This window comes from Lithobates pipiens, unplaced genomic scaffold (genome assembly GCF_037356315.1).
Source record: "Lithobates pipiens isolate NorthernLeopardFrog02 unplaced genomic scaffold, aLitPip1_a1.2 Scaffold_25, whole genome shotgun sequence".
In the NCBI taxonomy this organism is placed as follows: domain Eukaryota; kingdom Metazoa; phylum Chordata; class Amphibia; order Anura; family Ranidae; genus Lithobates; species Lithobates pipiens.
Window position 1 is genome coordinate 52625091 of NW_027507787.1, and position 25554 is coordinate 52650644.

At 41.3% G+C, this 25554-nt stretch overlaps 1 protein-coding gene across 6 annotated transcripts in view; it reads right to left on the bottom strand.

Annotated features, from left to right (window-relative positions):
* SEC31B (SEC31 homolog B, COPII component) overlaps positions 1–25554 on the bottom strand; it is a 360793-nt gene that overhangs the window by 72036 nt on the left and 263203 nt on the right. For 2 of the 6 annotated variants that reach the window (XM_077454443.1, XM_077454441.1), the window contains 4 exons: positions 24665–24703; positions 18700–18755; positions 3329–3472; positions 3105–3224 (listed from right to left, as the gene is read on the bottom strand). In XM_077454443.1, coding sequence (XP_077310569.1) covers positions 3105–3224; positions 3329–3472; positions 18700–18755; positions 24665–24703 — 359 coding nt within the window. The remainder of the gene's footprint in view (positions 1–3104; positions 3225–3328; positions 3473–18699; positions 18756–24664; positions 24704–25554) is intronic. The other 4 variants (XM_077454442.1, XM_077454446.1, XM_077454445.1 and 1 more) reach the window with 3 other exon arrangements.

Sequence of the window (25554 nt, forward strand, 5' to 3'; positions counted from 1 at the left end):
TTTTTTTTAAATTTGACGCGGGGTTCCCCTTAATATCCATACCAGACCTGAAGGGCCTGGTAATTGAATTTGGGGGACCCCCACGCTTTTTTATTTATTTTTTTATCAATGACTTTCAATGAGTGTTCTCTGTATTACGGAGCCGGCAATTCATTATAGCTGCGAGTGATTTTAAAGGACTTTTTTTCCTGCATAAATGACACTTTGTGCAGGGACAGTTCTAAGCACCAGAAACATGAGCCCCTTCACAGGCATACTATAGACAACCCCCCCCCCCTGCGAAATTTAAAGGGATATTACACTTTTATTGTTTCACTTTAATCATTATTAAAATCACTGCTCCCGAAAAAACGGCCGTTTTTAAAACTTTTTTTTGCATTGATACATGTTCCCTGGGGCAGGACCCGGGTCCCCAAACACTTTTTAGGACAGTAACTTGCAGAATCTTTTCTCTCTGTCAAATCTTTTTTCTCTGTCGAATATTTTCTCTATATAATCTTGGACTAATAGAGGTAAGGTTAGGCACATTCGACCACAGGTTCTATAGACAGATTGTTATTGTCAGAGTCATGTCGAATCTCCTATTCTACTATCTCCTATTTGAACTGTTGTAACAATGAAAACGAAAATAAAGCATTTATTTATGTCGGATCTTTTGTTTTTCGGATTTTGTGCTTTCGTTATCGTTTGTCAAAACGAAAACGAAAATAGCTGAAATTCGGACGAAAATGCATTCGGACGAAAACGAATGCACATGTCTAGTGTGTATATCATTTATCTATTGCTGTCTCTGTATTTACCCATGTCTTGAATGATTGTGGTATCATTGTTATATTTATTTGATTTTCAATTTTATTTTTACATTCATCATCTTTATTATTTTATTTATTTATTTTCATTTTTTTTTTATTATAATATTTTTGTTTTATTCTTTTTATCATTCATCTTCCATTTCCAATTCATTTATATCTTATTTCCTGTTCTCGCTGACACCCTTTTTTTTTTTTTCTTTTGCAACTAAGATTTGTAATCCTCTGCACCTGCATTTTAAGTGCCTCCTCCTCTGCATGGCCTATATATATATATATATATATATATATATATATATATATATATATATATATATATATATATATATATATATATATATATATATATATATATATATATATATATCAGTCTTTGTTTTTGTCCCACTTGCTTGATGAAGGAGCGCTGTCAAACGATCTCAGCCTGTACGCTCACGAAACCGGTCGCACCCACCTCATGATGTCATCTCTCTCCGCCGGCGCACCAGACTTCGTTCTGCTTTGAACTGCGCTCCATGGCCGGCGTCTGTGCCACTTCCTGGCCGCTAGCAGCTACAGCGCCTCACCTTGATGGACTATCAGATGACCACATCCATGCTCAGCTTTTAAAGTGACTGAATGCTCATACATCACATCCAAAATGTGAGTTGCCTGCATTAAAGTGGGGTGTCCCCTAAAAAAAAAACAAAAAAAAAAAAAATGTAAAAGTCAGCAGCTACAAATACTCTAGCTGCTGACTTTTAATAATCTGACACTTACCTGTCCCAGGGTCCAGCGATGCGGGGGAACGAAGTCCCCCCCCCCGTTCCCCACTCTGCCGGCATTCTTACTGTGGGCACCCGGCTGTGGCTTCACAGCCGGGCACCCACTGCGCATGCATGAGCGGCGCCTTGCGCCGTGATACACCGCACAGTCATCTGGGACACGTGACAGGTTCCAGATGACTGTGCCGCGCCGAGGGTAAGCGATGTCACCAGCCCGAGCAATGAAGGAGGCAGACTACAAGGGACCCCCTAGCAACAGGCATTTAGAGGAGTAAACATTTTTTTTTTTTTATGAATTTTAAGCAATTTTTTTTTTTGGTGGCAATACCACTTTAAATGCGTTTTTATAATTAAAGTGCATGTTATCTCTACACCCAGAGGCGCCTCTTCCTTTGCATTTTTTCACAGACTTTGGAACACGGTTTCTGTCCTTCACTGATGGCAGCCCTGGATATGGAGCTCTTGGTTTTAAATGCTTTCCTTTGTTCTACTGGACAGTAGCTTTTATATTTATAATCATACGGATCTTAACATAATATGGACAATCATTCATATAATTGGATTTTTGGTTTCAATTGGCGAGAGACTGGTGGACATTGGGAAAAATCTTTGACCCTGTTTTTGAGCATTTACTTGTGTATTAAGAGAAGTCTGGAGGCTGTCACTGCAGATCTCCTTTAAAATGCTAGCTGCCTGACTGTAACGTGGATCCTCTGAGCACACTCTGAGCCCCTGACCTACAACAGGTATACAGCAAAAAAAGTTAGGCTTAAAGCAGCATTCTGCTCTTTCAGGCTGCACATGAGTAGTGTGTACGCTCTCCTGTCGTAGCCACTGAGCTCATCATAGGCCGGAAATAACAGGAGGGCACTCTCCCCAGTAGTACTAGGGGGCACCGATCTTCTACAATAACTTGGCACAGAGCAATCGCAGGCTACAGAGGATTTGAAGGAGCTTCTTTTAAATAGTGGTTTTGGACTACATTGTTTAAACAGAAAGGGAGCCCAGGTTGGCAAGTACGTTTAGCACACTATGCTGCTATAGCCATAAGGGGCCGTATAAGGCGCTTTTTGGTAAAACTGAACTAAACTAAACTAAAGTCAGAACGCCTGATGTATGTTCCAGGTCAGTGACTGGGAACGGACATTAGACCAGCATGATATCCAGGCACCTAGCAGAAGGAATCTCTCAGTGGCAGCCTCCAGGTTTCTCTTTGCTCAGATGGTAGACTACCACGAGTGGGAAGCTTAGCCTCATTCTCCCTCCCTGCAGAAAAGCTGTTGAGAAAAGTTATCAACCACTTAGGGTATCCATGGTTTTCAATGACTTTGATGACTTGTGAGATGCAGTAGTAAAATACAGCCACTAGGCACAATTTTATATACAGCAAATTCTGCATATATAATGAGCAAACCTGGCTGCTCCACATACTTTTTTTTTTAACACACATGAACATGCCTAAAAAAAAAAAAAAATTACAGAAAAATACTAAACATTGCTTTTAAACATTTAAAAAAATAGTATAACATACTGGGTCAGATGCCACTGAAGAACAGCGCTGCACAAGCCCACTGAATGTTCTTTGGAGAGGTAGATGCTCTGCGGGTAACTCTTTCTTCTCTATTTTTTCTACAGGCAGTCGATGTAAGCCCTGAAATACAGATTTAAGATGATTTAAAGGAAATAAGATCCCGAATGCTTAATAAATGAGCAAGCAAGTCAAGAGTGAGAGGGTTCTCTGGGTCTAGATTCTACCTGTACGCTTGCTTCTTTAGGAGCACCAGGAGGTGTCTGACCAGGGTCATGACTGCTGCTTAGGTGAGGTTGAAGGCGGTCAGGCTCACAGGGAAGGCTCATCACTGGAGCAGTGATAGGAGCTGGAGTAACAAAAGCACTTGGCTGCATGGAAAAAAAAAAAAAAAAAATTTACAAAATACATTTATTAAATGTTTTTTAAAGCAGTAAGATTTATGTGAACTTAAAAAAGGCATACATTTTATTTGGTAGATGCGACTTGTCAAAAAAACAAATACTGCTATTTTACTAGTGAATAAAATCTCTCAAATAACAAAGATAAAACAATATAACAAGATGTTGTCATGTTGGCCAGGGAGCCAACTCCTATACTAATAGGGGGTCCTAGACATTCAAAATCCACTTTCATTACAAATCCATAACTCCCCACTCCTATTAAGTTAGTGGGTTAGTATGGAATTTTAGACATAACTCAAGTTTTAAGGCTTCAAAGAGGGAAGCCAAAAGGCACCTGTATTTGTGATGGAAAGAAAAAATGAACAAGCGGGAACTAAATATTTTAACAAGCTTCAACTAACATTTATGAAGCCCCTAAAATACGCTTCCACTCCAGTCAGTAAGTGCCGAGAACAGTTCTCGATAAGAGTGCTCCAGGGTGAATAAAAATCAATGATTTTTTAAAAAGATCAAAATATAAAAATAAAATTGGATTATTTATTTAAATCGTATTTTTTTATATTTATCACTTTTTTTTTTTTTTAATAAAATGCTTTTGGAGTAAAAATCTATCTAAAAATAGTTTTCTATTTAAGAAACATTAATAATTTAGTTTATTCAGCATGAAATGGAGCTTAGTTATGTAGCATGAGGCTGTATATTCTCCAATATTTACAATTTTGGTAAACTCATCCAATGGATCCAGGTTCTGCAAGCTGAGAGAACATGCACTGCATTGATGCATTCACACAATATCACGGTAACCATGAGCTAAAACAAAGTTCAAGAATATTGCTTTATCGCATTGTTTTGCAAATCTATGTACACTACAAACTGTATAATTTAATCAGTTTGGATATCTCTGTTTTAGTAACCGGACTATTCTAAATAGGAAACCTTAATTTTGCCTGCTAAGAGGCAGTGCCCGTTAGTGGACATCCACTCACCTGCTGCAGCCACGTCCCTCACATTGTTGTGTCACTGTCGCATAACCAGCTGTCCCATTAAAGTGAATGGGACTGCTGGTGAGTTAACAGAGGATTAGAGAAGGAGCCGCTGCGTGACACAGATGACCGTTGCTCTTTAAAAATTATGATTTAAATTGAGTGGATTTAAATAAAGCCTTTTTACTAGTGATTTAAATCGATTGATTTAAATCAAATCCACCCTGGAGTGCTCACATCAGTCTTAGGCTCCATACACACTGGCTTAAAGAAAAGGTGCTTCTGCAGGAGTTTTGTGTTCTGCCTGTAGAAGCAGTTCTCCTATGTGTCCATGCACATTAGGACAATTACAGGCATATTTTGAGCTGAACTTTTAGAGGTAGAAAAAAAAAATCTTGGTTCGTATTCCTGATTGGCGCTTTCTGGCAGAAAAAAAAAAGGTAAAACTCTCCTAAACTTTGTACAACAAATGCTCTATATAAAGTTTTTTTTTTTTTTAATAAATTCTTTATTTTTGAAACAAAACATACAGAACACAAACACACTATGGTATAGAAAGCACAACATGCATCATGTGTATTCTGGTTCACCTCGATGGGACCGACTGTTGAGAATGGACACATTTGCTTAAGTGATCACAAACAATATATCATTAACTGGTTAGTGAGCTTAAGGCTTCATGCACACGAGGCGCAGATGCAAACTCTGCTGGACACGTTTTTAAAAGCTGAAACCTGCGTTTAGAAACGCCCGTTTTGCCACGATTTTTACAGCGATTTAGCAGCGTTTTACCGCGTTTGCGTCTAGAAGCGTTTAGTTAAGCTAACATCATAGACCCTCCCCAGCTCAAAAAACAGTATTATTAACTATTTCAGCAATTTTGTGAGACCAGAGTAGCAGCAGCTGAGAGCAGCAGTGTACTTGTATTTAGTGTGTCACTTGCCACAGCACCTGCCACAAGTTGTGGATTGTCCACTTGCCACGTGACATGCCACATCACCTGCCACAAGTTGTGGATTATCCACTTGCCACATCATTTGCCACCTGCCATGTCACATGCCACAAGTTGTGGATTGTCCACTTGCCACGTCACCTGCCACAAGTTGTGGATTGCCCACTTGCTACATCACTTGCCACGTCACCTGCCACAAGTTGTGGATTGTCCACTTGCCACATCACTTGCAACGTCACCTGCCACAAGTTGTGGATTGTCCACTTGCCACGTCACCTGCCACATCACCTGCCACAAGTTGTGGATTGCCCACTTGCCACGTCACCTGCCACATCACTTGCCACAAGTTGTGGATTGCCCACTTGCCACGTCACCTGCCACATCACTTGCCACAAGTTGTGGATTGCCCACTTGCCACGTCACCTGCCACATCACTTGCCACAAGTTGTGGATTGTCCACTTGCCACGTCACCTGCCATGCCACCTGCCACAAGTTGTGGATTGTCCACTTGCCACGTCACCAGCCACGTCACCTGCCACAAGTTGTGGACTGTCCACTTGCCACGTCACTTGCCACATCACCTGCCACAAGTTGTGGATTGTCCACTTGCCACATCACCAGCCACAAGTTGTGGATTTTCCACTTGCCATGTCACCTGCCACAAGTTGTGGATTGTCCATTTGCCACGTCACCTGCCACAAGTTGTGGATTGTTCACTTGCCATGTCACCTGCCACGTCACTTGCCACAAGTTGTGGATTGTCCACTTGCCACATCACCAGCCACAAGTTGTGGATTGTCCACTTGCCATGTGACCTGCCAGGTCACTGGCCACAAGTTGTGGATTGTCCATTTGCCACGTCACCTGCCACAAGTTGTGGATTGTCCACTTGCCACGTCACCAGCCACGTCACCTGCCACAAGTTGTGGACTGTCCACTTGCCACATCACCTGCCACAAGTTGTGGATTGTCCACTTGCCACATTACCAGCCACAAGTTGTGGATTGTCCACTTGCCATGTCACCTGCCACAAGTTGTGGATTGTCCATTTGCCACGTCACCTGCCACAAGTTGTGGATTGTTCACTTGCCATGTCACCTGCCACGTCACTTGCCACAAGTTGTGGATTGTCCACTTGCCACATCACCAGCCACAAGTTGTGGATTGTCCACTTGCCATGTGACCTGCCAGGTCACTGGCCACAAGTTGTGGATTGTCCATTTGCCACGTCACCTGCCACAAGTTGTGGATTGTCCACTTGCCACGTCACCAGCCACGTCACCTGCCACAAGTTGTGGATTGTCCACGAGCCACGTCACTTGCCATGTCACTTGCCACAAGTTGTGGATTGTCCACTTGCCACGTCACCTGCCATGTCACCTTCCACAAGTTGTGGGTTGTCCACTTGCCACATCACCTGCCAGGTCACTTGTCACGTCACCTGCCACAAGTTGAGGATTGTCCACTTGCCACGTCACTTGTCACCTGCCATGTCACTTGCCACAAGTTGTGGATTGTCCACTTGCAATTGCAATTGTTTAAAATATTTTTTTAATGGTTTTTCATCATTTGCAATCATTTTTGAGATTTTTAATGTAAAAAAAAGCTCACCTTTAAAAACGCTTATAAATGAAAACGCGGCAAAATGCGGTAGCAGCGTTCTGCCACATTTTGCATCTGAAACGTGGAAACTTTTGCGTCTGAACCCATTTTTTTGCTTCTGGAAAAACGAGGTTTAACGCAACTGCATAACAACAGCAAAAAATGAGACTGTGTACATGGACACATAGGATAACATTGAATGAGTTCAAGGGCAGTTGAAAAAAAGGTGTCCAACTGCCTCTGAACACGCGTTTAACAGCGTCTCGTGTGCATGAAGCCTAAAGGTCTAGAGGATAAATATAAACCAATTTTTTTTTCTTTTTACCTTTTTTGTTTCTTTTTGAGTATACTAATGGCAAGAAAAGATAACAAAGGTTACCAATAGAGGTATAGTTGGGGGGGGGGGGGGGAGATGAGGGAGGAAAGGGGTAGGGAAAGGGGGCCTTCCTCCAGTCGCCATCACTTAAATTTCTTGGCTAGAAAATGAAGTCAAGTCAGCAGCCTAGCATACTCCTCCGAGTAGAAGAATTTGAGCCAGTAGAAACACTTTTTCAGGAACTGTTCTCTGAGACCCCTCTCTGTTGCTACCAGGTCCTCCATTTTATGGATGGCAGCCATCCTTTTCAACCAAGCCGCCACCCCTGGAGGCTCCGTCCGCCTCCAAAACAGGGGAATACAGCTTTTTGTTGCTGTGACCAGTAAAGGTAGGATGGACTTCCTGTAAGCCTTACTTGGGATTTCGTGGTGGTGTAAGAGGAAGAATTAGGGAGTCAAGGGGAGCTCCCGGTCTGTGAACTTCTGCACAATGCGGTGGACCTCTGTCCAGAAGGGGGTCAGGGAACCGCATGACCAAAATATGTGTAGTAATGATCCTGGTGCCTCGCCACATATCCAACATAAGCCCGAGCTTTGAGGAAACATCCAGTGTAACCTGGCTGGAGTCTAGTACCACCTCGAAAGTACCTTGAATCCTGCTTCCTGATGACTAGCACATACGGAGGTCTTGCTTGCAAAGAGAAGTATTCTGTCCACTTGCCTCTCATTTATATGAGCGTATTTTACTCCCAAGAGAACAGAGGTTTTTTTGTTAAGCCCAGTGAGCATGGAACCTAAAAGAATATGTAAACCAAGCATTTCACATTCCTGATTTGTGTCTGCCGTACCATGTACTTTTATAAAAGGTATCATGTTCTCTTTGTATTGCTTCCTTTTTGTGAAATCCCTGGTGTTCCTGCCAGTCTCTCTGCTTTCCTATTAAAAAACTGACCACAGTGTGTTCCTCAGCTTAGTTCTTCTCTATCTGTGTTGTGAACTCAGACTGTTCTCCTCCAATGATCAGACTGGTCCAGATACACCCCCGCCTGCACAGCCTTTTACTGGGAAGCTCAGTGGGTATGTGACCTCTTATAAAAAGAGAAAAAAGTGTTTAATTTTTTTTTTTATAATTATACACATTTTGCCTTTAAATTTCTATTTTAAAAACTGAATGGGTTGTTTTACAAAGTGAGGGTTTGCAAATATATTTTAAATAAGCTTTTAAACTTGCTAACCCTAGCTAAAACCTGTGCCAGTAAACAGCATTCCCCAGAGAAGCTCATTCAGCACTTTAGACTGCATCTTTAGGTTGGTTTAAATGGTTAAAAAATCATCTTTAAAAATTGTTAAATACTTTTTTTTACCGCTTTGTGGATCTGATGCTCTTTAGACTAACCTTTACAAGCCAAGGTTATAAGTTGTCTATGTATATACACTGCCTTGATGATATAAAGCCAACTGCTCACGTAGCCTGGAAAGGAAGGAGGAAGTGGCAAGAATGGTTGTTACATCAATCTTTACCATTATTTTATCTGACTGCGCAAGGGACAAAACATGTCAGCTCAGGGGTGGATCGGGGGGGGGGGGGGGGGCACAACAGGGCAATTGCCCCCTCCCCCCTCGAAAATATGACACCGCATCCACCATGATTGTCACACTGGTCACATCACAGTCATTAACTTGCACAGTCAACTCAAATCGCGAAATACATGTTTGCCATTATGTAGGAAAAAAAATGCCCTTTTAGTCTTGACTTATTCAATCTTAACCCCTTCAGCTACGGAACGTTTTACTCCCCCTTATGACCCAGGCCATTTTTGCGATACAGTTCTGTAAAAAACACCTTATTTTCTGGCAGTGCCCCTCCCGAGACTAGACTCTGGATCTGCCTTTGTGTCAGCTTCCTATGCATTGAAATGTATTTAAGGCATTTAAATAATTTCTCATGAGGCTGAGAACACACACTGGCTCTGCCATCTATATTACACAGCAGCAGGAGTGATACATATAGTTACTGATGTGCAGTAAACTGCCTTGAAGTGCTGGGTTTTTAGAAGTGGTAAGGAAAGATGAAATAGAAAGTCCTATGACATGAGTGAGATTGGGGTATCAGCACTTTATTCTGCTTTGGCTAAGCCATATAGACAGGACAGATTCCTTCCAACAAGGTCACATCAAAAGCAGAAAGTTTTAACGAGGAGCTAATCCTGTTGTAGTGAGCTCAGCCTGCAGCTGATTCCCAGCCAGGCCTTCTCAGAAAGCCAAAAGCTTTATTGTGTGAGAGCACAAGCGAAGATGAAGGCCACAGTGAAAGGATACCCTGAGCATCTTCAACAGTGTGGCTTACTGGGGATTTCTTCCACAGGAAGCAATAACAGTCATGATCTTTGCAGGGCCAAAATGAACTAATTACTCATTGTGCAGGATATAATGCAGGAGGATCCTGGCTGAAGAGGCCCCTGCTTATATATCTGGTCCCCTCCAATTTGTCCTAACTTGCAAAACCCTTTGTCACATCATAACTTCATAGCAAAACATAACTTTGAAATACAATCCCAGAAAAGGTTTTACACTAGGTCTTAGAGCTGCTGGTCCTGCATACAAAATTAGAAACAACAACTTTAATCAAAACTCTGAGCATTAACCACTTGCCTACTGGGAACTTAAACACCCTTCCTGCCCAGACCAATTTTCAGCTTTCGGTGCTCTCACATTTTGAATGACAATTACTCAGTCATGCAACACTGTACCTAAATGAATTTTTTGTCCTTTTTTTCCCACAAATAGAGCTTTCTTTTGGTGGATCACCTCTGTGGTTTTTATTTTTTGTGCTATAAATGAAAAAAGACCGAAAATTTTGAAAAAAAAACGCATATTTCTTTGTTTCTGTGACAAAATTATGCAAATTATAAATTTTTCTTCATACATTTTGGCCACAATTTATACTGCTTCATATCTTTGGTAAAAATAACCCAAATTAGTGGATATTATTTGGTCTTTGAGAAAGTTAGAGAGTCTACAAGCTGTGGTGCGAATCATACAAAATTAATCACATCTGATGTACTGGTGGCCTATCTCACTTCTTGCGACCCGAACAAGTCAGGAAAGTACAAATACCCCCCCAAATGACCCCTTTTTGGAAAATAGACATTCCAAAGTATTTAATAAAAGGCATGGTGAGCTTTTTGATGTCATTTTTTCCTCACAATTCTTTGCAAAATTAAGATTTTTTTTTCACACAAAATTGTCATTGTAATAGGTTATTTCTCTCACATGGCATGTGTATACCATAAATGACACCCCTGAAAAAATTCTGCTACTCCTCCTGAGTATTACAATACCACATGTGTGGGACTTTTCACAGCCTGGCCACATAGAGAGGCCCAACATGCAGGGAGCACCGTCACGTGTTCTAGGAGCATAAATTACACATATAGCTTGTTGACTACCTATTACACTTTTGAAGGCCCTGGAGCACCAGGACAATGACACGTAGCACTGATGACAGATGGCACTGATACGTGGTACTGGTGACACGTATACGTGGCACTGACACGTGGCACTGATGACAGATGACACGAATACGTAGCATCGATGACAGGTGGCACTAATACGTGACACTGATGACAGATGGCACTGATAAGTGGCATTGATGACATGACACTGACAACAGATGGCACGTGACGCTGACAGGTGGCACTGATGACAAATGGCACTGATGCGTGGCACCGATGACAGATGGCACTAATATGTGGCACTGACAGATTGCACTAATACGTGGCACCGATGACAGATGGCACCGATGACAGATGGCACTAATATGTGGCACCGATGATGCATGACACTGATGACAGATGGCACTGATAAGTGGCATTGATGACACGTGACACTGACAACAGATGGCACTGATGACAAATGGCACTGATACGTGGCACTGATGACAGATGGCACTAATATGTGGCACTGATGACAGATGGCACTAATATGTGGCACTGATGACATATGGAACTAAGTGGCACTGATGACATATGGAACTAAGTGGCACTGATGACACGTGGCACTGATGACAGATGGCACTACATATGAGATCATCTCCCATTGGACACGCCGATCGCGCTGTAAACGGCCGCTGTGATTGTCCGTTTACAGCGATCTGTGACTGGCTGTGTCCGAGGGACACGGCCAGCACAGAACTTCCCCGATGCGCGCTCACAGGAGCGTGCATTGCGGAAGTAAACAGGAGGCCGCCCGGCAGTTAGCGTCTGCTCTGTAGCCATCTTTCGGCTATAGGGCGGGCGCGAAGCGGTTAAAAGCCCAGTGATGCAATATTTGATAAATTGTGTTTTACAATACAAGTACACAAAACTCCCTGCATAACACACAGCCCCCTGCATAGTACACAGACCCCTTTCATTATAAAGCCCCCCTCCTCCTCTGCACTCCCAGGAGACCCCAGTCTACTGGGACAGCATTACCAGCATACTCTAAAGTATAGAAAACATCACTGCCATCTCCTCCTCATACACCACTTCTTCTGTGTCACTCATTGTAAATCAAAGCTTCTAAATACCTCCATTAACGCCGTGGACTGGGTCATGTGACTGCTCTCCTCTCTTTCATTGACTGTCACATGACTGCTCTCCTCCTCCAATCAAAAGCTACACTCAAGGAGGAGGCGGAGCAGGAGGAGGAGAGCGGCCTGAATGAGCGGCATTAATAGGCTTAGAGTGACATTGATAGTGACACGGGAAGAGTGGTATATGAGAAAGGGCTGGCAGTAATGTTTTCTGAAGTTTAAAGTATGCTGGCAGCGCTGTCCCAAGGCCAGGGGAGGCAAGGCTGCTGCCGTGACACCCTCCCAATGGGTGGAACTGGGGGCTGACCGCCCGATCCCCACCCCCCGTTGGAAAAAAAAAAAAATCAAATATAGGTGTATAACACGCAGGCACAGTTTACCCTTTGTTTTACGGGTTAAAAGTTGCGTGTAATACGCTGATAAATACAGTATTTTCCCTTTGCTACAGTAATCAGACTAGGCATAATAAAACTGGAGGCTAATATATAGAGAGTCAGAAACTGCTTTACTGAACAGTGCTGTCAATCTAGCAGGTTTTCATTTAGGGGTAACTGGACTGGAGCTGCTCTGGTAGCTTATAGGAAGAGACAAATATAGGTAGGACCTTAGTGATGTGTTTTTGTCCTTTCAGTGAATAAATGATCAGGCAGATTCCAGAAGTCACAATAATTAAGAATTGCATCACCATCCTGGCTATGCAGTGTAAAACAGTTGAGTGGTTGAACAAAATTTGAAATGTTTCACAGAAAAAAAAAAAAAAAGAAGTAGGTGAAACCTCATGGAATTAACTGGTTTAATGCAGTGACTTTCCATAAAATTTGATCTGATCTCCATCTAAGTTACAATAGGCAAAACACAATGTGCTTCAGCTAATAAAACAAAAACAGTTCTAATTTCTCTTGTCTTCATCGAACACACCGATTAAACATTCAGAGAGCTGGAGGAAAAAAAAAGTATGTAAACTGTGAAGACTAGTTACTTCAACAAAAGCTAAATGGAGACAGTAGTTTGCACACCTAGACTCCATTTAATGAAATGAGTTTGGTATAAAGCTATTTTGACTATAATAAAAGACACTCAAGACACTTAAGATTGTTGTTCATTATAAGCATCAGCCTGATGTGAACCATGCCTTGCAAAAAGGAGCTCTGTGAAGAAAAGACTAGTTTATCAGCATAAGGTTGGAAAGGCAAAGAAAGTAATATCAGTGTTTAGGCATCCTGCAGTCAGACAAATTTTTGTTAAATGGAAACAGTTTAGTAATGTGGCTACTCTTTCTAGAAGTGGGCGCCCAGCTAAGATGACTCCCAAGTCACAACGGAAAATCTTCAATGAGGTAAAGAGCAGCCAATGAGTACTAGCTAAAGGCTAAAAGACATCACTGCAACTGTCAAACATCCCCGTTCATGAGCCTACCATATGTAGGTGTTTGAATAGGCAGGGTATATATGACAAAACACCACAGAGGAAGCTGCTGCTCTCCAAAAAAACATTGCTGTGCGTCTGAAGTTTGCCAAAGAGCACCTTGGCAAACCGCAACGCTGCTGGGAAAATGTTTTTTGGTCTGATGACACAAAAGTTGAATTGTTCAGTAAGACTACTCAGCACTATGTATGGTGCAAAAAGGGCACAGATTACCAACATCAATACATCATCCCAACAGTGAAGTATGGTGGAGGAAACCTCATGATTTGGGCTTGCTTCACTGCCTTAGGGCCTGAACCATGCGTCATTATAGAGGGGAATTCATGTATTTATTTATTTTTACCAAAAGAAAAAAAGTTTATCAAAATATTCTACAGGATAATGTCAGGGTGTCTGCCAGCTGAAACTTCATAGAAGTTGGGTGATGCAGCAGGACAATGACCTTAAACAGTGAAGTAAATCCACCACAGACTGGCTTCAGAAAAAGAAAATGTATCTTTTGAAGTGGCCCAGTCAGAGCCCAGACCCCAACCCTGTAGAGATTATGTGAAACCACCTCAAGAGAGCTATTCACGCCAGACATCCTACAACTGTGTCTGAGCTGAAGCAGTTTTGTTAAGCGGAATGGTTAACAATTCATCCTGAATGATGTGCATGTCTGATCTAGAGCTATCGAAAGCGCTTACTTGAAGTCTGCTGCCAAAGGAGGTTTGACCAGCTAGTCACTCCAAGGATTCACTTACTTTTTCCTACATCACTGTGAATGCTTATTGGGTGTGTTCAATAAAGACACAAGAAATTTGAATGGTTTGTACGTGACCAGCTTACGTACATTGTGCTGGTCTATTGGCGTGACTTTGATGGGAATCAGATCACTGTTTATGGCAAATTACAGCTAGACATTTACTCGCTCCTGAAAGTACTTGAAGGCATACTTGAATTCTAGGCTTATATGGCACCATACCACACTCTGACCAAAGACCATTGCTAGTATGTGCAATGCTGTGACTTCTGAGCTAGAACACCAAAATTTGGGGCACTGAAAAAGATAAACCTCTAAATTAAACATTTAGGTTCTGCTGGCACTTGCACATCTTATCTTGATGCACTGCCTCACTAATCCCAGAAATGTGGTAGCCTTAAAACCCAAATACTTTGCTATTTTGTAAAACAATATTAAATATCAATTTGAAATAAACGTGTATAAGTCCCACTGAGGAGCTGCAGAAACATATAGTGGCAGTTTTGTTTCCGTCTGCATCAAAACAGTGTCTAGTACAGATAACAGTTGTGGTGTTCTACCTCTGCCGCCCCTTCTCTTTTTAGCTGCTCACAAAGCATAGTGACAGTGTCATCACAAACTGTGAATGGCCAAGGTTTAGGGGGGGGGGGGGATGTGTAGGCACAACATTGGATCTGTTGTATGTAATAGATACATTTCTGATGTATTGGGCAACTGAAGGTTGTGATTGCTACAGTAGGTTTCCGGCAGCCGCTCGGTGGGGCTTTTACACACTTACCCCAGCAAGACGTTTAGGACTGTTCAAATTGGAGGCCTCGTGCACTCTGGATGTTATAATAAAAACAGTAGCATTAGTTTTAGAAAGCTGTAGAGTGAGTTTTTGTCATAGCGTTTTTTAGCGTTTAGTGTTTTTTGGTTGTAGCGTTTTTTTTTTTTAGATAAATTATACTCCCATAAAACTTTATGGCTCAAAAAGGCTGATAAACACCGAATAGCCACGTTTTTCAATGTTAAGACATTTTCAGCTTTTTCAGTTCTGGGTTTTTTTTCCAGCTAGAAAACACCCCTGCCAAAAACTGATAACAGCCTATGGGACACTAAACGCTAAAAAACACTACGACAAAAACTCTGAAAAACTCACTCTACAGCTTTCTGGGGTAAGTGTGTAAAAGCCCCACCGAGCGGCTGCCGGAAACCTTCTGTCGTACAGGAATTTTCATGACTTTAGTAAACTCGTCAGATTCGACCTGAGATTAGCATACAAAAAAAAAAAAAAGGACGATCATTCGTCTGATAATCTTATCGTGTGTAAGGGGCTTTAGGAGAACATGCCGGGGAGATTATTCAGTGCAGAAAAAAAACGTGTGAAGCCAAAAACAGCAGCTGTAAAACGTCCAGTGTGCACGAGGCCTTAAGGTTTAAACATGTAAAAACCACTGAGTTGGGCTTTAATGCCAGCAAAGACCTTTTTAGTTATCGTCTTAATTTGTCCAGGACCTCCACAAATATGATGTATTATCTGCAATGGAAATTCCACCAAAGAACCAAGGACATCACTATGTCTAGTAGATGGATCCAAAGAAAATATGTAAATCATATTTCAGAGAGTAGTAACACAAGTTCATTTTACAGAATTGCCTTTGCTGTTCTCAGGACAAGAAGTGAGGAGATATCTAACAAATGGGAAAAAAGACCATATTAAAGCTTTACAGGGAGTCTAATCCTTCCTCCAAATATCCAAAATTAAAATCTTTGGCTAGGGTTCGACTCTTGGGGGGGGGGGGGGGGGGGATGAATACATAAATAAAAAAGATATATGTAGATATAGATATATATCTTTATATCTATATTGTGGCCGTGGGACCCGTACTACTCAGAAGATTGCTGGTTTACGCCAGATTTTTGGAAAGGCAGGAACGCTGATTGCACAGCTGTGTGCTGGGCTATTAGTTGGGACCTGACTATGGCTCAGGGCTCCACCCAACAGACAGAAGGTCTTTACAGCGGAGTCAGGTGGACTCCCATCTTCTCCAGGAGGAGAGGCTGCATGGGGCAGCCAGAGCGTGCATGTCTGTCGGAGGCAGACTAAGGTTGAGTGCACACTGGTACGACACGACAGTCGTACGACTGACTTTGCCCTGTGACTTGAAGTCCAACATCCATTCGACTTCAATGAACAGGGATCTGAATTTGATCCCCAACAATACCAGGTACTGTGTCTGGTATGGGAAAAAAAGAACTGCGCCATTAGATAGAAATGTATACACCGTTCCTCCACCATCCCTGCCCATTGAAATTAAAGGGCACCGCTGCCAAAGCACCTGCAAAGTGCTTCAGCAGTGGCACTACATGGGCACATCTAACCCTTTCTTTGGCCGCTACCGACCCGCTAGCAGCCGAATATCGCTGAAAAATATCTTGTGAACTTTTCCATTCTTTTAAATTAAAGTGAGCTACCATGCCCTTAAAAATACCATTCTGGACTGGAACACATTGAAAATGCACCCACCGCTCAAGTCTGATCACCCCAATCTTACTATATACATATATCACATACACATACACACACATACACACACACACACACACACACACACACACACACACACCGCGGGTAAGATAAGTATTGAACAAGTCACCATTTTTCTAGGCAAGTATATTTCTAAAGGTGCCATTGACATGACATGTTCACCACATGTCGATAACAACCCATGCAATCCAGACATAGAAACCAAAACAAATAAGTCCAGAAAGTTATGTGTAATAAAATGGAATGATACAGGGAAAAAGTATTGAACACATGAAAGGTGCAAAAAGGCATGGAAAGCCAAGACAGGAGCTGAAATTTATCAGTAATTACAAAGCAATCCTGCCCCTTGTCAGAGCAAATTAACAGCTAGCTCAGTCTCAACCAATGGCCTATGAAAAGGTGTCTCATTACCAAGGTGTCGCACAAGAAACACTGCATGATGGGTAAAAGCAAAGCGCTCTCTCAAGACCTTCGCAACATTATTGTTGCAAAGTTGATTACCGAAGGATTTCTAAACGTCTGAATGTTCCAGTGAGCACTGTTAGGGCCATAACCCAGAAGTGTAAATAACATAATTTCACCATGACCCGGGCCACTACCAGGTTCTCCTCACAAGATTTCTGACAGAGCAGTGAAAAGAATTATCAGAAGAGTTGTCCAAGAGCCAAGGACAACTTGTGGAGAGCTTCAAAAAGACCTGGCATTAGCAGGTTCAATTGTTTCAAAGAAAACAATAAGTAATGCAGTCAACCACCATGGTCTGTATGCACGCTTACCACACAAGACTCCATTGCTGAAAAAAACAAACAGGTTGAAGCTCTTTAACGTTTGCTACACAACATTTAGACAAGCCTGTGAAATACTGGGAGAATATAGTCTGGTCAGATGAGACCAAAATTTAACTCTTTGGATGCCATAATACACATCATGTTTGGAGGTCAAATAGCATTGCACATCACCCAAAAACACCCCTATACCAACAGTGAAGTTAGAAGGTGGGAACATCATGCTGTGGGCTGTTTTTCAGCATTCCGTACTGGCAAATTTCATATCATTGTAGGAAGGATGAATGGAAAAAGTGCCAAGACTTTCTTGATAAAAATCTGCTTCCATCTACCGGGATGGTGAAGATAAAACGAGGGTGGACATTTCTGCAAGACAATGATCCCAAACATAAAGCCAAGGAAACTCTCAATTGGTTTTAAAGAAAGAAAATAAATCTGCTATAATGGCCCAGCCAATCACCTGACTTGAATCCAATAGAAAATCCATGAAAAGAACTAAAGATCAGAGTTCATAGAAGAGACCTTCGATTTGAAGACGGTTTGTGTGGAAGAATGGGCCAAAATCATACCTGAACAATGCATGCGTCTAGTTTCTCCATACAGGAGGCATCTTGAAGCGGTCATAACCAACAAAAAGGATTTGGTACCAAGTATTAAATACATTTCAGTTAGTATGTACAATACTTGTTTCCTGTAACATTACATTTTATTACACATAACTTAATTTCTGAACTTATCTGTTTTGATCTCATTGTATGTATGGATTACATGGGTTGTTACCGACATGTGCTGAGAATTTCATGTCAATAGCACCTTTAGAAATGTATTTACCTAAAAAAATGTTGACGCATTCAATACCTATCTTACCTGCTGTGTGTGTGTGTGTGTGTGTGTGTGTGTGTGTGTGTGTGTGTGTGTGTGTGTGTGTGTGTGTATATATATATATATACACACACACACACATATATATACACACACACACAATCTATGTATGTACCAACACCTAGAGAAATTTAGACTTTTAGGACTCGAGAGCACAGCCTTTTGCCACATTTAAGTTGCTGTTGATATATTTCCTTAAAGCGGTATTAAACCCAAAAGCAAACATTTGTTATATTGCAGCTTACAAATTCTTATATGTGGTAGCTGCAATAGTTTTTCACTTTTAGGCTTTTTTCTATTTTCATTTGGTGTTCTGGCTCTTTTCAGCCTAGCTTTTAAAGATGATTAATAGAATCACTGGATTGTAAATACACTACTTAAACCTGGAGCTGCTATATTACCTTTTTGCGTTGCATACCGGCTTTCAATGAATCTGCCCAACTTTCATGCTCTCCTGCTGAGGAAAAACAGTAAATATCATATATACAGCAGTATAGAATGTGTACAAAAGTAGGTGGGATTCTGGTTTATGATGTGTGATTGAGAAATAAAATTGGAAATTAATCTACCGTCCAGCTGTAGCACTATGTGATTTGTAGCTATTGCAGATCTGTGTGTTCAGTGTAGTGTAATAAATGAATCAACTATCTGTTAGGGGTAGGGACAATTCTTGTTTGCAAAGTAACACAATGCAGAAAAATTGCCCATGCTGAAAACTGCTCTAACCTCACTTTTCATATGACATACAGGGGTCTGAATAACAAAAAGGTGAACACTGTGATAGACTGAAGTGAAGGTTTGTTTCAGTTACTTATTCAGAAGTCATTTACATTATACACCAATATACATTCATTTACATTACACCAATATACATTAGTCTGATCAAAGCAAGCTACAAAAACCATTTCAAACAGTGCCTGTGATGATCCAGAATGACTTCCAAATGTTGAAAATCCATTTGCAATAGTCAATCATTCGGTGGAGACGATTGTGGAAGGTCTCTGCAGAATGTGACACAATTAAGGGCTGACATACTTGCTGCCGTTCAATGTCAATGACATATGTGCCCATATATGTGACCACTCTGTGGCTTTTGGACAACTGGGATTCCTTTTTTTTTTTCCACACCTTTAGCAGATTTGTATACCTTAGACATGTTTGTAATGATTCAAAATGTTAAAATGCAAAGCTTGCAGTGCACAATGCCAGCATAATATAAAAGCCATTACTAGGAGCATAAGCAAAATTTAGATCGGACTTCAAAGATGAATAAAGTGAGGATATTCAAAGAACCATCAACAAATCAGTAATTTAATGGATATGTGCGATCTAATGGCAGATATTGATTTCCCTTTTTTGGTGACAGAAAATAGACAACGTAAAAGTTTTATCAGTGGCAAATGTCTATCCTAACTGCCATTTACAGTTATTAGTACTTTCAAATATAGAAAAAAGCTAGGTTAATAACAAAAACAAATCATTTTATCAAACAGTGCGTTAACAACAATCATTCTCAACTTTGCAGTGTCTGTGTTCAAAACTTCTGTAAAGTGTATTGTGTACATTAATATAACACTGCTTAGAATTGATAAAAGTGTTGTAGTCGCGCTATAATGTAAATGGAGGGCTACAATACAAATCTAAAAGAATAAAACCTTGTGTCCTTTCCTGTGATATTACTTTGCGATTCATTCTTCAAATAGGGGTAAGCAGCTGAGGAATGTGGAACGTTCCCTTCTTTTAGGCACACATATTCTCAACTCATATGTTGTCATAAGAATCATTCTTTTGTAGCATGTGATTATTTTATTTCATTTGCTGGAAATTATCTTTGTTATTGGGGTACAAAATTAAAGTGACACTAAACTAGTCTTGAAAAAATAATTAATATAAATAATTTTTATTATTTTTTTTAAGTATGTGTTCCTAAAGTGTATGACAATTTTGACCTCAAGCAGAATTCCAGCCTTAAAAAAAAAAAAAAAAAAAAAAATTTAAGTCAGCAGCTACAAATAATGTAGCTGCTGACTTTTAATATAAGGACACTGAACTGTCCAGGGATCCTGCAATGTCAGCCCCATCAGCTTGGGTGCAGGAACCGCCATTGCAACCAAGAGAAATCAGCAGCGAAGCCTTCAGGCTTCAGTGCTGGTTTACTGCTGTGCATGCATGAGAATTCTCTCTGCTCTTCTGAATCCACAGCCTTCAAATGAAAGGAAGAGAAAAACAGAGAAAATCTGCCAAGAATCAAAACATTATTTATCAGTTGAAATTAAGTATAAACATTGTAACAATTTGTCAATGGACTAGACTTTGTGTTTAAGTGAAAAAAGTTTAAGGGCCGGTTCACACAGCGAGGCGCGGCGAGGCGTCTCCGACTTGCCTCGCCGCGACCTGCGGGGATCTCAGCGGCGACTTGCAGAGGACTTCTGTATAGAAGTCAATGCAAGTCGCCCCCGAAGTCGCCCAGAAGTAGTACAGGAACCTTTTTTCTGAGTCGGAGCGACTCGAGTCGCTCCTCTCAGAACGGTTCCATAGTACTGAACGGGGGCGACTTGCGGGAGCGAGGCGAGGCGAGCCGTGTCGCCTCGCATCGCATCGCTGTGTGAACCGGCCCTAACCACTTAAACGCTAAACCTTTTTCTGACATTTGTTGGTTTCAAGTTAAAATCATGTTTTTTTTTGCTAGAAAATTACTTGGAACCCCCATACATTATATTATATATATATATTTTTAGTAGACACCCTAGAGAATAAAAGGTGGTTGTTGCAATATTTTATGTCACACTGTATTTGCACAGTAGTCTTTCAAATGCATTTAAAAAAAAAAATTTAATGAATTAAAAAATAACCAGTAAAGTTAGCCTATTCTTTTTTTGTATACTGTGAAAGATTTTACGTCATGAGAATTGTGAGAGAATCGTGATCATTTTATTCTAAAATTGTGATTCTCATTTTGGCCAGAATCGTGCAGCTCTACCAAATAGCCAATGATATTTTAAACTTGCTGCTACGAAGCGAAAGGTGCAAACATGAAAATGTGGGTGGAACGCCACTTTAAAATGATTATAGCATGTATATGTCTATGAGGGTATGTCTTCACTACAAAGAGTAGCCTCTCGTGTCTTATTGTGTGCTTCACATACATATAAGTGATGATCCAGTCAGTCCCTCTCGTTTACTTTTCAAAACTGACCAAGCAAAGCATGGAAACACATCCATGCTGGTGTAGTCAGTTTGCATCTAACCAGAGGTAAAGGCATGCCATGCATAGGCACGGCATTCCTGTATCTTTGCAGTCACGTTTACAGACACGCCCCCTTCTTGGGTAGTGCCACTGCTGTGAGAAGGCTGTGACCCATTAGCCAATCACAGCCTGTGTTAGGCAGCTGTAGCTAACAGGGGCATGGACAGCAGAAGATGTACATAGACGGGTAAGTAAGAGACACGCTAATGGAATGCACGTAACCCTTCTTCCTGCTGTGTTCTTCATTACCTACGTATAAAATGGAGTTGGGACTTTAAATGAAGCACTTGGATAGTGGAGGTAAATTTTAATCATGTTTAAATATTTATTGATTGTTAAGTAAAGAGACAGTAAAAAGTATCAATTTCATTATATGTAAAGGCATCAAAATAGTAGAGGCATGATATAAAGTATATACGTACAGCAGCTCATGACAATGATAAATAAATAGTGTAGTATAATAGTGCCCATAACAGCATGCCCAATCACTTGTGACCCGGCGGTTCGGGTGGACTCCACTCTGTGCCACGCATCCTACGCCGTTCGTGTGACATCAGATCTGACGTCATTGCGCCAACGTCTAATGGTTTCTTCCTCCGTGTCTCCATGAGGGAGTTCTCGTGCGCCTGTCGCTGGTTTTACACCCAGGTCAGGTGTGGCCCTCCCCCTTTGCCTCACGCACGTGGCGTTGGCGGCATTTTTAAACCCCACTCGGAGCTAGCTGTGTCTACGGTTAGTTTCTGCATGGGGTCTGTACACACCAGCCGCTTGGCTTGCTGGTGTTGTTCTAGGAGCGATATCTAGGTGAAATTTCTTCTCCCCTTTTCTATACACTTATCTTTTTCTCTTATTGGTAATTTTGCTATTCTCGTTTGTTAATTTCGGCTAATCCACACTTTATTATTATTTTTCTTTTCCTTACTTGCAATTGTGCACTTTTAATTTCAGTGACACTTCCACTCAATTCTTCTTAATTTGTACATCATTCACGATGCCATTCACTTTTCCGACACATACATCTTTGCACAATTCCGATACATGTCATCACACTCTTTGCAATCTATGGGGATCACCTTTAATCACTTTTGTAAAACATTATTACTATTATACACATATTTAATACCTTGTTCCCAGATATGTTAGTCTCAACAACTACAACCCCAATTTTTGGTGATACTCTGCTATATCTTTGTATTCCTATATTCTACCCGATATCGCTGCCATTTTCATGCAGCCTCAGTTCCCGTGGAGGGATTATGCTCCTGGCCCACCCTACGTCCACCACCGCGCACTGCACTTGCCGTCCGGATTGGTGAGTGTGTTCTGGCTCACCATCTACACGCATTAAATGTTTATTAACTTATATATTTATCTATATGGTTAGTATATTATACTTTTTATTTATATTCCATAGGAACTTTTTGGTCGCATCAGCTCCTGATGAGTGGGGATACACCCACGAAATGCGTTGAGATTTTGATTTGATGCCCCAGCCATATTTTATACGGAACCATATTCATTTCATCATTAATTTAATTTTTTTAATTATATACAAAAAACTTTTTTTATATCTAGTGGATGCATACTTACCATGTGGGTATATTTGTCGACATCGGGCATGCTGTTATGGGCACTATTATGCTACACTATATATCATTGTCATGCGCTGCTGTATGTATATACGTTATATCATTCCTCTACTATATTGAAATTAAAAAAAAACACAGTAAGAAACAATGTCATGAAAAATAGATTACAGGGCCATTAAAGGGTAAGTTCACCTTTACGGAAAATCTGTAAGGTGAACTTACACTGGGACCCCCTCCCCATCCCGGTATACACAAGTCCCACAATCACCCGCTGTGACACGTTCAGTCGCCTCTTCAACGGTCTGAGGATTTGAAATACCCGCGGCTTAATCTCCTAAATGTACCTTGTAATAGGTACGTATAGGAGGGATTCTAATTGGTCGGCGCCGATCAATCAGAACCTGCCTAGCCCATCCTGTCAGCACTGGAGAAGAGTAGAGAAAGCCACATGGATTTCAAATCTCTGGTCTGGTAAAACGACGACCTGATGTCTCACAGCGTGTGATTGCAGGACTTGGGTACAGCAGGATTGGGGGGAGGGGGTCCAATATAAGTTCACCCTACAGATTTTCTGTAAAGGTGAACTTACACTTTAAGTAGTGGATGTGTAAGGATTCTATTTAACGATGAAGATATTGTTTATTGCCACTTTAAGCCTTTTTTCTAGTATTGAACAAAGCTGGAAAGGTTATAAACCTGTCAGGTTTGTATGGCAATCCAGAGCTCTGTAGAGATTTCTCCTTACTTAAAAAGGTCAGAGTGACAATGTCATCCCAAGATGAGGTATGAGGGAAAAACCTACAACAGAGGTCTATACAGTAAGAAAATGCTGCCTGGGGGTTCTTGCTTAGCCCCCCTCTACAAATAAAAACATTTATTTAGATCTGTGTTACTGTTGCAGGTACCCGATTTTGACAGGTACCTACTGCCACTCCCGTTTCGGTCACCGTAGGCCATTGGAAGCGGAAGTTCTCTTACCCCCTTCCTCCCAAAGTCTTCTGGGACACATGACAGGTCCTAGAAGACTTCGGGTCCAATCACAGAGTGCAGCGCTGCAAGCTCATATACAGTGGGCACCCCGACTGTGAAGCTGCAAGCTGTTACAGCTAGGTGCACATAGTAGACAGATGCCGGTGCTGCTGAGGGAGGAGAGGGGGTGAAAACTGCTAAGGTGAGTGCACCACTGGATCGTGGGACAGGTGAGCGCATGTTTATTAAAAGTCAGCAGCTACAGTTTTTGTAGCTGCTGACTTTTAATAAACACAAAAATGACTGGAACTCCGCTTTAAGTAAACATGAACTACATCATATCTTTATGTGCCTGACATACAGTCAATAACTGGCAAATTCATTGGTCAGTGGATATCATCGATAATATTCATCCTCATCATGTCAATAGTACCCTATAGTACTATACAGAAAAATGAAATATAGGTTTATACACTGAATAAATGATCACAAATTTTCAAATAAGCCAATCACTTGATACAAGCAGCACAAGAGGAATACATCAATACCACAAAGCTTTACCTGCTGCATCTTTCCTATCCTGCAGCCAGGAAAACGAACCTAGAAATTAAAAGATCATTCAAGAAATTTAACACCAAATATGCCCAAGTTTGAAGTTAGAGGGTATTTTATATTATTTTGTAAATGTTCTTCCTCCTTTTCTACTTTCCGGACTAAAACACACAAATTTCTACAAGTGTTTTTTTGTCAGGTATATATGAAATATTACATATGACTATTTATTATCCATCTAGTTATAGCCAGTTTAAAGGGGTTTTTAAGCATTGTGTTTTTTCACCTTAATGCATCCTACGCATTAAGGTGAAAAAACACCTTGCAGTCACCGGCCCCCCTGCCGGTGACCCCCCCGCCCCGTCTTACTTAACTGAGCACCGAATTTCCGCCGGCGCTTTCCCGCCATCCCTTTCTCCATGGGTTCCTGACACTTGATTGGATAGATTAATAACAGCGCAGCCATTGGCTCCCGCTGCTGTCAATCCAATCCAATGATACAGAAGGTGGGGCTGAGTCCTGCATTCGGCCTCTATGGACGCCAAATGCTGGACTTGGGAGTGTGCCCACAAGAGGTAACCCCCTTGGGAGAGAGCTTCTCCAAGAGGGTTATCTAATGTGGGGAGGAGGCACAAGAGCCGCAGAGGGACTCCAAAAATGGATGTTTGGGGCCACTCTGTGCAAAACGAGCTGCACAGTGGAGGTAAGTATGACATGTTTGTGGTTTAAAAAAAAATTAAAAACGATCCTTTAGTATCACTTTAATGCTTTCTCCATTCCTTTTCCTGTCTGTTCTGTTCAGTCTGGAGTTTCAATTAGACAGTTTGAATACAAAACTTCTACTCTGTGATATCAGTGTCATGGGTGCACCTTGAATTAAAGGAGTTCTATAACAACAA